Below are 16499 nucleotides of genomic sequence, written 5' to 3'. Positions count from 1 at the left end.
CAATTAATACCAAAAAATCTTTCTCACTCACCTAAAAACTGCCAAATCTTTGTTGGATCTTGGGTCAACAGCTTTAAAATCTGTATTCTATTAAATCCTTCGAAATGGTGAGATAGTGGGCGAGACAAGAAGCTCTGTGAAAATAAGCAATAAAGCATAAAATAAATGCATTTTCTAGTACAACAAGATCTTCACAGTGATGTCGGGAGGAAATTACAGGTCCGTCAATGAAAAAATTGCTTCAACATTGTAGAATACCTTGCCAATATCTGGACATGTTTCTGAATTCCTCCTTAAAATAAATACTTTTATGAGGTCCCACAGATTAATTTATAAAATCTAGTGGATTTTTTATTTATAATAACATTTCTTAAAATAACAAAAAGTTATAATGATAAAATCTAGTGCATTTGAATAACTGCATTACAACTGGTCTGCGGAATTATTGTAGTGGTTATGGTACTGGACAAGTAAAGCAGAGATACAAGTTTAAGTCTCAATACAGAAGGCAACATTAATAAAACTAATCGTGGTTTAGTATCAGAAAATTATTACTTCTTCAAAATATTGGAAAATCCCTCACACTTGGAGGGAATCATCACTGCTACCCGAAGTAACAGTCTCACAGTTAATACCTTTAGGAGGATTAGGCGAACAGTGGGCTGACTATGCTGGACATGGCCTTCTGTCCACAATCACAAACTACAGTCCTGGTCTACCTTTTCCAAATGCAAAAAGTGAACAACAGAACTTACTACATCCAAGAGATTGTCCTGCAAAGCAAAGTGCGTTTGGAGTGGCAGGTAATCTTCAGGTAGTATACTGTTGATATTCCACTGTTGATAATCACCAAAAGCCTTTCGGAGTTTAGTGTCTGCAATCTAGCTTACCCTACTGTCAATACTACCTGCCCCTCCACCTATTTTTGTATCGTCCGCAGACTTGGCCACAAAGCCTTCAATCCCCTCGTCTAAATCATTAATATACAACGTGAAGAGTAGCGGTCCCGGCACCGACCCCCGCGGAACTCCGCTAGTCACTGGCAGCTAACCAGAAAAAGCACCCTTTATTGCCACTCTTTGTCTTCTGCCATCCAGCCAACCTGCTTGGCACAATTCTTTGCACAAAGTATGATTATACCCTGCAGCAATTAAAGTAAAGTAAAAAACATTAACATTCACCTCATGAAGGCAGAAATCAAGAATCATTAAAAAAAAATTCATATAGCATCTGGCATTTCAACAATTTCTCATACGAACTCGAGAATTAGCAGGAGTACCCATACAACACTGCTGAACTGCTTCTTCATTCAAGCTGGAAAGGGTACAGAGAAGATTTATGAAGGTGTTGCCAGAACTAGAGGGTCTGAGCTGTAGGGAGAGGTTGAGTAGGCTGGGACTCAAGAGCTCAGGAGGATGAGGGATAATCTTATAGAGGTGTATAAAATCATGAGAGGAATAGATCGGGTTGATGCCCAGAATAGGTGAATTGAGAACCAGAGGATATAGGTTTAAGGTGAAGGGGATAAGATTTAATAGGAATCTGATGGGTAACTTTTTCCCACAATGGTGGTGGGCATATGGAACAAGCTGCCAGAGGTGGTAGTTGAGGCTGGGACTATCCCAACGTTGAAGAAACAGTTAAACATGTACACAAATAGGACAGGTTTGGAGGGATATGGACCAAACGCAAGCAGGTGGTACTAGTGCAGCTGGGACATTAATGGCCAGTATGGGCAAGTTGGGCCAAAGGGCCTGTTTCCACTGTATCATTCTATGACTCTATTCAATATCATGGCTGATTTTTTTTCCATCAATCCCACAGACTCACTACAAGCCTTGATTCCATTATTACCAAAAACTCCATTAATCCATGTATGTTCAACAGTATGTTCAACAACCAAGCAAGCATAACCTTTTGGAGTGGAGATTAGCAAGCCTTGATGAAAATATTCTAAATGGTCAAATCTCAAAGTACATTTTCTAAATGGATAATCTGCATATCCAATCCTATCAAAAATACAGGCAGGTGGGCAGAGGGGATGGAGTGGCTCTGTTGGTAAGGAATCCAATCTTTAGCAAAAAAAAGAGATATTATCAAAAGATGTAGAATCCTTGAAGGTAGAGTTAAGAAACTGCAAGGGTAAAATGATTCTGATCGGAGTTATATACAGGTCTCCGAATTGTAGTCAGGATGTTTGGCACAAATTGCATCAGGAAATAGAAATGGAATGCAAGAAAGACAATATTACAGTGGTCAATAGGGATTTCAATATGCAAATAGACTGGGAAAATCAGGTTGGTACTGGATCGGAAGAGAGGGAATTCGTAGAATGTCTATGAGATGGCTTTTTAGAGCAGCTTGTGGTTGAGCCCATGAGAGAATAGGCAATTCTGGATTTGGTATTGTGCAAGGAACAATTGATTAGGGAGCTTAAGGTGAAGAAACTCCTAGGAGGCAGTGATCATAATATGAATGAATTCAACCTGCAGTTTGAGAGGAAGAAGCTGAAATCGGATATATCAGTATTATTGTTGAGTAAAGGTAACTGCACCGGCATGAGGGAGATGCTGACTACAGTTGATTGGAATGGAATCCTAGCAGGAATGACAGTGGAGTTTCTGAGGGTAATTCGAAAGAGGCAGGATCTTTTCATCCCAAGAGGAAGAAACATACCAAGGGAACAATGAGGCCAGCGTGGCTGACAAAGGAAGTCAAAGAGCATAAAAGCAAAAGAGAAGGCATATAACATAGCAAAGATTAGTGGGAAGCTAGAGGATTGGAAAGATTTTTAAAAACCAACAGAAGGCAACTAAAAAAGCAGCAAGGAAATGGTAGAAAAGAAATATGACGGAAAATTAGCCAATAATATAAGAGTGGATACCAAACGTTTTTACAGGTATATAAACAGTAAAAGAGAGGCAAGAGTGGACATTGGTCTGCTGGAAAATGATACTGGAGAAACAGTAATAGAGAAGAAAGAAAACACAGATGAACTGAATAAGTTTTTGCATCATTCTTCACAGTGGATTACATCAGCAATGTGCCAGAAATTTAAGAGAGTCAGGGGCAGATGTGAGTGCAGTCACTATTATTAAGATGAAGGTGCCGGGTAAGCTGTAAGGTCTGAAGTCACCTGGACCAGATGGACCACATCCCAGGGTTCCGAAAGAAGTTGGTGTCAAGATTGAGGAGGCATTAGTAATGATCTTTCTAGAATTTTTGAATCTTTAGTCAGGAATTTGCCCAAGTTAATTGCTGGCAAAGGAACGTGGGATGCTTTTAAAAGTATGGTGACAAGAGTTCAGGCTGGTGATAGAGAGAGAGAAGGGCAAGGCAGGTAGGAGTAAGGAAGCTTGGATGACAACAGGAATTGAGGCTCTTGTCAGGAAAAAGGAGGCATGGGACATGTCTAGGAAGAATGCATCTAGATCAAGTGCATCCAGGGAGGAGTTTCTGGAACTGAGGAGCATACATAAGAAGAAAAATAGGAGGGCAAAAAGGGGCAGGAGGTGACTGGCAGATACTATTAAGGGAAATAAAGAGAGATTTTACATACATTAAGGGAACGAGAGTGACTAGAGAGAGAACAGATCCTCTTAGAAACCAAAGCGGCCATCTCAGTGTGGAGCTGAAGGAGATAGGCAAGGTCCTTAATGTATATTTTGCTTCCGAGTTTACTGTGGCGATTGATGTAAAGACTGGGAAACATGGGACAGTGAATGTGTCTCGTGGACAGTCAGTATTACAGTCGAGGAGGTGCTGAATGTCTGAAGGTGGATAAATCTCCTGGGGCAGATCAGATATATCCTAGGACATTGTAGGAAGCTCGAGAAGAAATTGAATGTGCCCTGGCTGTGATATACGAATCATTAGATACGCGTGAGGTGCCAGAAGACTGGAGGGTGGCTAATGTTGTTCCTTTATTTAAGAAGACTTGCAAGGAAAAGACTGGGACCAGTGAGCCTAATGTTTGTGGTTAGCAAGTTAATAAGAATATTCTAAGGGAAAAGATATATGTGCATTTGGATAAAGGGGCTGATTAGGGATAGTCAGCATGGTTTTTACTATGTGGGTGATTGTGTCTCACAAATCTGATTTGAGTCTTTTGAGGAAGTAACTAAAAAGGTTGATGAAACGCACACCTCCAGATTCAGGGACAGTTTCTTCCCAGCTGTTATCAGGCAACTGAATCATTCTACCACAACCAGAGAGCAGTGCCGATATATTATCCACCTCTTTAGTGACCCTTGGACTATCCTTGATCGGATTTTGCTGGCTTTACCTTGCACTGAATGTTATTCCCTTATTATGTATCTACCACTGTAAATTGATCGATCGTCATGTATTGACTTTCTGCTGAATGGTTAGCACACAAAAACTTATCACTGTACCTCAGTAGACGTGATAATAAACTAAACTGAACTGAGGGCAAAGCCATAGACGTTGTCCATATCGACTTCAGCACGGCATTTGATAAGGTTTCGCATGGTGGGCTGCTCTGGAAAGTTAGATCGCATGGGATCTAGGGGGAGCTAATCGACTAGATCGAGAATCATGGTAGGAAGCAGAGGGCGACGGTGGAAGGTTGTTTTTCAATTGGAGGCCTGTGACTAGTGGTGTGCTTCAGGGATCAGTGCTGAGCCCTTTGCTGTTTGTGGTTTATATCAGTGAATTGGATGAGAATGTTCATGGCATGATTAGCAAGTTTGCATATCACACGAAAGTGGGTGGCATCCTAGATAGCAAAGATAATCATCTAAAATTATAGCAGGATCTTAAAATCGGTTGGGCAGGTGGGCTGAGGGATGGATAATGGAATTTAATACAGACAAGCACGAGGTGTTGCATTTTGTTAAGTCAAACCAGGGCAGAACTACAGTGAATGGCAGGGCTCTGGGGAGTATGGAGAATAGAGGAGTCCAGGTACATAGTTCCTTGAAAGTGACATCACAGGTATAAGGGTGGTCAAGAGGCTTTTGGTACATTGGCCTTCATCAGTCAGGCCAATAAAAAAGGTTGTGAGGTTATGTTACAGTTGTACAAGACATTGGTGAGGCCACATTTGGAGTAATCAGTTCTGGTCACCATGTTATAGGAAAGATGTCTGAAGAGGGGTCTCGACCCGAAACATCGCCTATTCTTTTTCTCCAGAGATACTGTCTGACCTGCTGAGTTATTCCAACTTTTTGTATCTATCATAGAAAAGATGTTGTTAAGCTGTCAAGGGTGCAAGAAACGATTTAGGAAGATGTTGCCAGGACTTGAGGGCCTGAGCTATAGCGAGAGGTTGATTAAGCTAGGACTTTATTCATTGGACTGCAGGAGGATGAGGGGTGAGAGGAATAGATAGGGTAAATGCACAGAGTCTTTTGTCTAGAGTAGGAGAATCAAGAACCAGAGGACATAGGTTTAAGGTGAGGGAGGAAAGATTTAATAGGAACCCGAGGGACAACCTTTACACCAAGGGTAGTGGGTATATGGACCGAGCTGATAGAGCAGGTAATTAAGGCAGGTACTATCACAATGTTTAAAAAACATTTGGACATGGATAGGATAGTAGGATTAGAAGGATATGGGCTAAACACAGACATGTGGGACGAGTGAAGATGGGGCATATTGGTTACGTGGGCAAGTTTGGCTGAAGGGCCTGTTTCCACTCTGGATGACTCTAATAACTAGAGTTAGGAATGGTTCCAAAGGACAGGAAAATCACAAATGTAACTCCACTGTTTAAGTTGGGAGCGAGGCTCGTACGGCAGAATCTCCTGTAAATGCAAAAAACTAATTTCAGTGTACTTTGGTACAACTGATAATAAGAGAACCATTGAGGCAAAAGAAAATAAGTTATAGGCCAGTTAGTCTGACTTCTGTGGTTAGTAAAGTTTTAAAGTCCATTAAGGATGGGGTTTCGGGGTACTTGGAAGCACATGATGAAATAGGACAAAGTCAGCATGGTTTTGTTTCTCAGGGTAGATCTTGCCTAACAAAACTGTCGGGAGTTCTTTGAGGTGTTTACAAGCAAGACAGACAAAAGAGAATCAGTGAATGACGTTTACCTGGATTTTCAGAAAGACTTTGATAAGGTGCCGCATGTGAGGCTGCAAAACAAGGTCGGAGCTAATAGTATTAGAATCAAGGTAATAGTATGATCAGAAGATTGGCTGATTGGCAGAATGCAGAGTGGGAATAAAGAGGGCCTTGTCTGGATGGCTGTCAGTGACTAGTGGTGTTCTATAGGGGTCGGTGTTGGGTCTGCTACTTCTTGCATTATATGTTAATGATCTGGTTGATGGAATGATGGTTTTATAGCCAGGTTTACGGACGATACAAAGAAAGGTTGATGGGCAGGTCGTGCTGAGGAAGGAGGGAGTCTGCAGAAGGATTTGGACAGGTTGGGAGAGTGGGCAAAGAAGTGGTAAATGAAACACAGTGTAGCAAAGTCTATGGTCATGCACTTTGCAGCAGAAATAAAGGCATAGATTACTTTCTAAATGAGGAGAAGATTCAGAAAGCAGAGGTGCAATGGAACTTCAGGGCGCTGGTGCAGGATTCCCAAAACGTTAACTTGCAGGTTGAGTCGGCAGCAAGAAAGGAAATGTTATAAAGGCACTGGCGAGGCCACATTTGGAATATTGTGTGCAATTGTGGGCCCCATATCACAGGCTGGTTTTGGAAAGGATCCAAGGGAGGTTTCTCATTGCCACAAATGGCTGTGGACCGCAAGACGTTGGGTATTTTTCAAGCAGAAATTCTTAGGTTCTTGATTAGGAAGGGCGTCAAAGGCTATGGAGAGAAAGCAGGAGAATGGGAATAAGGGGAAAAAAAAAATAGAACAGTCACAATTGAATGGCAGAGTAGACTCGATGGGCTGAATGGCTTAATTGTACTCCTATGTCTTATGGTCAAGTTGGCTGTTCACATTTATTATTCTATCATGAATTCTATACATTTCAGCAACATCAACTTTTATAAAATTAAGTGCCATTGAGCATCAACCTGAATAAATCGCTCCTCAGAAACCAACACTTTTCAATCCAGAGATTAATTTGGAGATACATCTTTGCACCTTCTCTTCTACACATCACACTCAAACATAGCACTATATGTCATAGTGAATATATTCTTGGAACTCTCCAAAACTCTTCTTCCAATTGATTTTTGTCAAGCCTATAATTGAAATGTAGAACAGTTTTGGACCGCAAATCAACTTTATGTTTAAAATGTTTAGTACCAGCTCTATTGCTTTGATCAACGTTGCCTCTGTTCATCTTTGGAGAATAAATTACTGTAATACAGATCACTGGCTGATTAACTGGGCACTGTTAATCATGTACAAAAATCAAATGGATGGCCAAGTCAGGTCACAGCTGTGGAGGCAGTGGGAGAGTTGACATTCACGTTGTGACCAGGAACCATCGGTTGTTAATTTTGTAACTGTTTCCACATAATTCATGCAATATGGGTTTTTTTTACAATTCATAAAGGACAAAGTAATCCTTTGTGATCTGCAAAATCTTAAAATGTTGTACTCTCAAGCACAGAAAACATAATCGATCAGAAAAAGAATAGAAGTGTGTGGCGTTGTTTCAACCAGATGATAAATGGAATGAAGAGTAACATTATGAAAGGATTTGAAAACTTTTGGCCATTTTTCATGAGCACTGAATTTTGAGGAGTAACCTCAGGATCGGTGAAACTGATGTTCCAATAACTTTAAGAACGACAGATTGTCTCCATGAATTAAAACAAACATTTAAGCTAATTGTTAAGATCAAAAGAATGTGTTCAGACAATTCCATGTAATTTGTTACGTCTTTGATTTCTTTCCACCAAAAAAAAAATCAAAACATAAAATACTATCACTCGTCTGGCAGCATCCGTGAAAGAATCATTTTTTCAGGTTGGTGACATTTCACCTGTAAGAGCAAAATTGAGAAAACAGACATGTTTTCAGTTACAGAGAAGGGAAAGGATGAGGGGAACAAAGGGAATATCTGTGATAGGATGGAGACCAAGAGATAGATAATATCAGAAAGTAAAGGCAGCAGATTTGCTTGAAGGTATAAATAGTGGAAGAACAAAAGGGGAAAGAAACTTGTAAGAGACGATTGGTGAATTTTACTCATTATTTTTCAAGTTTAATACTTTTCCTCAATACTTTTTTTTGTGTTTGAACATATAACATTTTTCCTCTAATTCCATTACTTGGGATGCTACGATCAAAGGCATATTCCCATTCCATCAGTCCTCAGGAATAGTTCTCTCTGTAACACCCTGGTGTACACATCCAACTTCACACCACACACTGCCTTTCTCACAGCACTTGCCCTTGCATGTGGAGATGCACCACCTCGCAGGGAGCCAAACTCCCCTTCCAAATGAACCTGTGATTCACATGCTTTTCTTCACAATTTAGTGTTGGGTCCCAGCTGGTCCTCCAACGCAATATTCTACCTCTCCACCAATTCCAATATTGCTGTCCAGTGGGTGTGGTGGGGGGGGGGGGGGGGGGGGGGGGGGCTTTCTGGAGTGCTAGCTTATGTTGTGGGCCGAAGGAACTGGTTTCCAGAGGGCTGGTATGGACATTGTGGGCCGAATGGATTCTTGGGCTGACAGCTCAGTCACTGAAACCACATACACTCACACACGAACGCGCACACACATACACTCACAAACACATACACACATACTCACTGACTCACACACCATATATATGGCAGTAAACTTTCTTGAATACTCACACGGCTGAGTGCGGCCTCTCCACTTCGGGGCTTCCGCAGTCAGTGGCACTTCCGCAATCAGCGTGACCTCTGCACTTACGGTAAATTACGCAATCAGCGCAACACCTGCACTCACCGGAAATTACGCAATCAGCGCGACACCTGTCCATTAAGCGGAAGTCACGAAATGAGCGGGACTTTTGAACCAAACACAGTCGGACCTAATAAAGCATTTATTCCTTCCAAACACAGTCCAACCTAATAAAGCTTTGCAGTTTCAAGCACAGGCAGGGCAGCAGGCCAAACAACTCATGGCATTGTCATTAAGGGCTAACAAATCTTTTATTGCAAGTACATTGCAGACTCACAGTTCAGTTGATTCACAGCTTAGAAAAAGAGTCGTGGCCTCTCCCTCGCGATCTTGCAGAGTGACTGAGTCACGTCCAGGAATCCGGGGTTTTATAGTCCTTGCACCCCCCCCCCCCCCCCAGAAGGGGCGTTACCTTAATCGCGGTGATTGACAGGCGAGATGGTCTCAAGGTTTTTTTTAAACACTCATAACTTTTTTTTTTCCATCGATGGGAAAAATCCTCAGGGCCTACTCAGCGGAGAAGGACTGTGAGTAAGATGGCCAAAGATCATAGCAATATATGGTAGTATTTTTTTCAAAAATCAATATACAGCGCAGCCAGGAAGTGATCAAGATGAGACTTTTAATTATATAGATATTCAATGCTCATATGAGATATTTGTAACGCTAGAAAATTCAACAACTGTTTTTGCAGAATTCCTCCATATAATCCACATGGGTGACACTGAACTTTCAGATGCCCCATCAGTCTTCTCCATCCCACTCACCCTCTTACATTATTTCAATGAATGCTTGAGGTCCACCTCAATGCCTGTTTAACCTTTGGAACACAACACCCAATGTAACAATTTCAAATAACAAGCCTTCCAGTTTGCATTGAAACTGGTGAGTTCTAATTTAGGAGCAGGCAGCAAATTACAGACCCAACATTTTGTGAGTTCAGTCGAAAGGTCTCTGACCCTTCAACTGTTTGTCTTCCCATGGATATGGCCTGACATGCTGGGTAGATCCAGCATTTTCTGCTTTATTTTAGATTTCCAGCATCTGTAGTTTATTTTGAATTTTACTGCACTGTGTGTGTGCCCATGCAACCATTTTAACACTCACAAAAGAGAACGTACTGTACTGGATCTCAGTAAGAAAATTAAGTGTAGAACCAGAACTGATTACATTTCATTTATTTAATTCCAGTATATTTTCAAACAGAGGCTTGCAGTTAAGTACAGTGACAGAATCATGCACAAGGTACAATGTACTTTGTTGTCAAATTTAGTGACTTGTTAATAAAAAACGATACTGATTGGACCAATTTGCAATTGCTGCATGGGTGAAAAAAATAAAACTGGGAAGGCGGCTCAACCGTGGCTGACGAGGGAAGTCAAGGATAGTGTTAAAGCCAAGGAAGAGGCATATAAATTGGCCAGAGGAAGCGGCTAACCAGAGGACTGGGAGAAATTTAGAACTGAACAGAAGAGGACAAAGGGGTTAATTAAGAGGGGTAAAAAGAGCATGAAAGAAAGATTGTGAGGTGTATAAAAAGTGATTGTAAAATTTTCTACAGGTATGTAAAATGGAAAAGATTAGTGAAGGCGAATGTAGGTTCCCTTACAGTCAGACAGGTGAATTTATAATGGGAAACAGGAAATGACAGAACAATTAAATGAGTACTTTGGTTCTGTCTTTACTAAGGAAGACACAAACAATCTCCCGGAAATACTAGGGGATCGAGGATCTAGTATTGAACTCCTGTTCTCCACACCTTGAACATCTGGTGGTGAAGTGCCATCCCTTCTACCTACCGAGGGAATTCGCCTCCATCATCCTGACCGCGGTCTACATCCCACCCCAGGCAGACGTCCGTCTGGCGCTGGAGGAGACGGCTTACCCTGAGGCATTTACCACTGTAGCCGGGGACTTCAACAAAGCCAACCTGAAGAAATCGCTCCCTAACTTCCACCAACATGTCTCCTGCAGCACCAGAGGATCACACACCCTTGACCACTGCTACACAACCATCAAAGCCACATATCGCTCTATCCCTCGCCTTCACTTCGAAAATCCGACCATTCAGCAGTGGTGCTTCTTCCTGCATACAGGCAACAACTGAAGAAAGCACCCCAGAGACGAGGACTGTACAGAATGTACAGAGATGGTTTGGGGGGGGGGGGGGGGGGGGGGGGGGGGGGGGGGGGGGGGGGGGGGGGGGGAGGAACAACTCCAGGACTGCTAGGAGCCTGTGGACTGGGCAATGTTCAAGGACTCACCAACGGACCTGAATGAATATGCCGCAGTCCTTACAGACTTCATAAGGAAATGTGTGGAGGACTGCGTTCCAATAAAAAAAACTTCAGAGTGTTTCCTAACCAGAAGCCTTGATTGAACTATGAGATCCGCATTCTTCAAAAGGCAAGATGCTGGGCATTCAGGTCTGGCGATGCTAAGGTCTATAAGAAGTGTTAGCTGTGAGGAGGATGCTAGGAGACTGCAAGGTGACTTGGATAGGCTGGGTGAGTGGGCAAATGTTTGGCAGATGCAGTATAATGTGGATAAATGTGAGGTTATCCATTTTGGTGGCAAAAACAGGAAAGCAGACTATTATCTAAATGGTGGCCGACTAGGAAAAGGGGAGATGCAGCGAGACCTGGGTGTCATGGTACACCAGTCATTGAATGTAGGCATGCAGGTGCAGCAGGCAGTGAAGCAAGCGAATGGTATGTTAGCTTTCATAGCAAAAGGATTTGAGTATAGGAGCAGGGAGGTTCTACTGCAGTTGTACAGGGTCTTGGTGAGACCACACCTGGAGTATTGCGTACAGTTTTGGTCTCCTAATCTGAGGAAGGACATTATTGCCATAGAGGGAGTGCAGCGAAGGTTCACCAGACTGATTCCTGGGATGTCAGGACTGGCTTATGAAGAAAGACTGGATAGACTTGGTTTATACTCTCTAGAATTTAGGAGATTGAGAGGGGATCTTATAGAAACTTACAAAATTCTTAAGGGGTTGGACAGGCTAGATGCAGGAAGATTGCTCCCGATGTTGGGGAAGTCCAGGACAAGGGGTCACAGCTTAAGGATAAGGGGGAAATCATTTAAAACTGAGATGAGAAGAACTTTTTTTCACACAGAGAGTGGTGAATCTCTGGAACTCTCTGCCACAGAGGGTAGTTGAACACAACAAATAAGCTCTGAGGGTAGACAAAAGTGCTGAAGAAACTCAGTGGGTGCACCAGCATCCAAGGAGCGAAGGAAATAAACGTTGCCTATTTCCTTCGCTCCTTAGATGCTGCTGCACTCGCTGAGTTTCTCCAGCATTTTTGTCTACCTTCGATTTTCCAGCATCTGCAGTTCCTTCTTAAACAAATTAGCTATGAGCTAAGGACTGCAAAAGACTATATTATTATTTGTTATTTGCACTATATTTGTTATTTATTAAACTTTTTTTCTTTTTCCCTCCCGTTATATACAATGTTTACATAATCACATATTCTGTTGTGCTGCAGCAAGTAAGAATGTCATTGTCCCGTCCGGGACATATGATAATTAAACACTCTTGACTTGACTACAGTGGGAGGGAGGAACTGAAGGGAATCCACATTAGTCAGAAAATGGTGTTAGGTAAACTTTTGGGACTGAAGGCAGATAAATCCCCAGGGCCTGATGGTCTGCATCCCAGAGTACTCAAGGAGATGGCACTAGAAATCGTGGATGCATTCATGATCATTTTCCTGGACTGGAGGGTAGCCAATGTAACCCCACTTTTTAAGAAAGGAGGGAAGGAAAACAGGGAATTATAGAACAGTTACATCGGTAGTGGGGAAGATGCTGGAGTCGATTATTAAAGATGTTATAGCAGCCAGTGATGTGATGTATCTGGAATTTCAAAAAGCCTTTGACAAGGTCCCACACAAGAGATTAGTGTGCAAAATTAGAGCACATGGTATTGGGGGTAGGGTACTGACATGGATAGAGAACTGGTTTGCAGACAGGAAGCAAAGAATAGGTATTAATAGGTCCTTTTCAAAATGGCAGGCAGTGACTAGTGGGGTCCTGCAAGGCTCGGTGCTGGGATCCCAGTTGTTTACAACATATATTAACGATTTAGATGAGGATGCTACGAGGCTGCAGGGTGATTTGGATAGGTTGGGTGAGTGGGCAGAAGCATAGCAGATGCAGTATAATGTGGATAAATGTGTGGTTATCCATTTTGGTGGTAAGAACAGGAAGGCAAATTATTATCTGAATGGTGTCAGATTAGGAGAAGGGGAGGTGCAACAGGACCTGGATGTGCTTGTACATTAGTCACTGAAAGTAAGCATGCAGGTACATCAGGCAGTGAAGAAAGCTAATGGCATGATGGCCTTCATTGCGAGAGGATTTGAGGTCCTACTGCTGTTGTACAGGGCCCTGGTGAGACCGCACCTGGAGTATTACGTGTAATTTTGGTCTCCTAATTTGAAGAAGGACATTATTGCTATTGAAGGAGTGCAGTGTAGGTTCACAGGTTATTTACTGGGGTGGCGGAACTGTCATATGACAGAATGGGTCGACTGGGCTTATATTCGCTGGAATTTAGAAGGGTGAGAGGGGATCTTTCAAAACATATAACATTCTTAGAAGATTAGACAGGGTAGATGCAGGAGAAATGTTCCTGATGTTGGAGTCCAGAACCAGGGGTCGCAGTTTAAGAATAAGGGGTAGGCCATTTAAGACAGAGATGAGGAAAAACTTTTGCATGCCGAGTCGTGGGTTTGTGGAAGGCAGTGGAGGCCAATTCACTGGATGTTTTCAAGAGAGTTAGATTTAGCTCTAGGGCTAACGGAATCAAGGGAAATGATATGGGGAAAACGCCAGAACGGAGTACTGATTTTAGATGATCAGCCATGATCATATTGAATGGCGGTGCTGGCTCGAAGGGCAGAATGGCCTACTCCTGCACCTATTTTCTATGCCTATGTTTCTATGGTAGACACAAAATGCTGGAGTAACTCAGCGGGACAGGCAGCATCTCTGGAGAGAAGGAATGAGTGACATTTCGGGTCGAGACCCTTCTTCACCCATTCCTTCTCTCCATGCCTATCCTGCTGTTACTCCAGCATTTTGTGTCTATCTTCGATTTAAACCAACATCTGCAGTTCTTTCCTACACATTTTGTCCTATGCAATTGCTTCATTATTGAATTTTGCTCTTTAAATATCTAAACATTTGTGTTGGGCTTAAACCTACCGTGAATCCCGCTTTACTATTGAGTACATGACATTTGTAGGAAGTAACTGGAGATGCTGGTTTACACCGAAGATAGACACAAAATGCTGGAGTAACCCAGTGTACTGAGGGCGTTACATTAATGGCTATCAGTGTGTATTGACCTTGAAATACTGCGCAGCCAATAACAAAGAAATATTAGGAGAGCCGCCATTTCAGACTTTCATCGATAAAACGATATTCTAAAACATATAGATTTGCCAATTTCGCTAATAACAAACCCGGATCGTGATCACTCACCTTGAAAATGGGATCTCTGCTTTGGTGACGGGCGCTGCTGGAAACATAACGCAGTCTTTTCAATTCACAACCACGGCAGACAAAACCCAGCTTCAGGGGCTCTCCCCCCGGAGAAACAGTTTTCAAACAGAAGGGCCGATGGTGAAAAAGCTCACGACGACAAGACGACCACACCGATGGAAGGTTCTTGACGCAGCCCAGCTGCCGTTGCAACGCCAACCAGGCCGCCATCTTTCCTCAATCCACGCCCCTACTCTCACACACAACAAACAGCACGGCGCAGATGCAGCACTCCACCAGCAACGAGCCACCACACTCAGCTCCCATCAAGGGGATGTGTAGGAAGAAACTGCAGATGCTGGTTTACACCGAAGATAGACACTAAATGCTGGAGTAACTCCTGGAGTAAATGCTGGAGTGATTGGAATAAAATTAAGTCTACTCCACCATTAAATCATGGCTGATCTATCTCTCCCTCCTAACCCCATTCTCCTGCCTTCTCCCCATAACCCCTGAAACATGTACTAATCAAGAATCTATCTATCTCTGCTTTAAAAATATCCATTGACTTGGCCTCCATGGCTTTCTGTGGCAAAGGATTCCACAGATTCAAGAACCTCAGACTAAAAAAAAAAAAATCCTCCTCCTAGTAGCTATGATCTCTAGTCCTAGACTCTCCCGCTAGTGAAAACATCTTCTCCACATCTACGCCTTTCGTTATTCGGTAAGTTCAATGAGGTCCTCCCTCTAAACTCTAGCCAGTATAACTAAGGCCAGTGCCGTCAAATGCTCAGTGGGACATGCAGCATCTCTGGAGAGAATGAATGGGTGATGTTTCAGGTAAAGAGTCGGGAGAGGGAGTATAGAGATATGTAAGGGTAAGGTGTGAAAACAACAGATCAACGCAGACGTTGTTCAAGGAAATGTAGAATGGTTCATTGTTAGCTGAAGGGAAGCTGACAACGAGGCATACAATCAGTAAAATATCAGCAAAATTAATCAGGTGGACAGTGAAACTAGTCGGAGAACAAGGGTGGGGGAGGGACCGTGGGAGAAGGAAAGCAAAGGTTATTCCCATTAAGGGAATGTCTGCTTTGTAATTTATTTGCGATTGCTAAAATCAATTTGCTTTTCAGCTGAAACTTTACTTCAGGCTCATAGTTATGCCAGACTCGGTAAAACTATGTTCATCACTAAAAGTAATTCCAAATGTACTGTAAGCTTCAGTACACAAATTGGTTCATTATTGAGAAAGAAACTGCTTTAAGTGCTGAAGAACAGAATGTATGTCAGCACCAAGGTAAAAAGAGTAGAAGGAGAGCTTTTTTTCATTTGGAAAATGAGAAATGTAATCTATTTTACCTAATTTTGCACCTCTCCCTTCTGATGCAGAAACCAAGGGAAAGCAGAAAAATATAACCCTTGCCTTGTTTAAGGGAGCAATAGCATTATTTATTTAAAGGACAATATCTTCCTGGGAAGTTGGTTTGACAAATTAGGTGGCAAATCTCAATGAACTTTCCCTAATTAACCTCTGAATGCAATCATGGATATGGTTGGATAAAAGCACCATACCAAGGAAGCTAAGACCCACAAAATGTATGTATGCCCTACAAAAGGAGATAGCTGAAACAATGGGTGCTGCTCATCAACTACTGGAACTCATTTGTAGTACTAAGGATGTTCAACTTCCATACTACAAAAGCTAAGTAGCATTTCTCCCAAACAAACTCACTTGCAGAACCTTTAAGGTAGAAAAAAGTGCTGGAGAAACTCAGCGGGTGAGGCAGCATCTATGGAGCGAAGGAAATAAGCAACGTTTCAGGTCGAAACCCTTCTTCAGACTGATGTAGGGTGGGGGGAAGAAGAAAGGAAGAGGAGGTTCCAGAGGGCTGAGGGAGAGCTGAGAAGGGGAAGAGACAGTGAGGACTACATTGGAGGTCAAAGTTCATGCCGCTGGGGTATAAACTGCCCAAGCGAAATATGCGGTGCTGCTCCTCCAATTTCCGGTGGTCCTCACTCTGGCCATGGAGGAGGCCCAGGACAGAAATGTTGGATTCGGAATGGGAGGGGGAGTTCAAGTGTTGAGCCACCAAGAGATCAGGTTCGTTATTGCGGACCGAGCGGAGGTGTTTGGCGAAGCGATCGCCAAGCCTACGCTTGGTCTCACTGATGTAAATCAG

General features: G+C 42.7%; 1 protein-coding gene across 1 annotated transcript in view; it reads right to left on the bottom strand.

Moving 5' to 3' along the window:
• Window positions 1-14874, bottom strand: part of spg7 (SPG7 matrix AAA peptidase subunit, paraplegin) — a 48898-nt gene extending 34024 nt beyond the window's left edge. Inside the window, exons 1-2 of the mRNA XM_055649023.1 lie at window positions 14317-14874; window positions 32-134 (exon numbers count right to left, since the gene is read on the bottom strand). Of these exons, the coding sequence (XP_055504998.1) occupies window positions 32-134; window positions 14317-14547 (334 nt within the window). The 5' untranslated portion in view covers window positions 14548-14874. The remainder of the gene's footprint in view (window positions 1-31; window positions 135-14316) is intronic.
• Window positions 14875-16499: the final 1625 nt, after the last annotated feature.

Source organism: Leucoraja erinacea, chromosome 17 (genome assembly GCF_028641065.1).
Source record: "Leucoraja erinacea ecotype New England chromosome 17, Leri_hhj_1, whole genome shotgun sequence".
Classification (NCBI taxonomy): Eukaryota; Metazoa; Chordata; class Chondrichthyes; order Rajiformes; family Rajidae; genus Leucoraja; species Leucoraja erinaceus.
The sequence above is the reverse complement of the archived record's forward strand: the minus strand, read 5'-3'. Positions and strand labels throughout refer to the sequence as shown.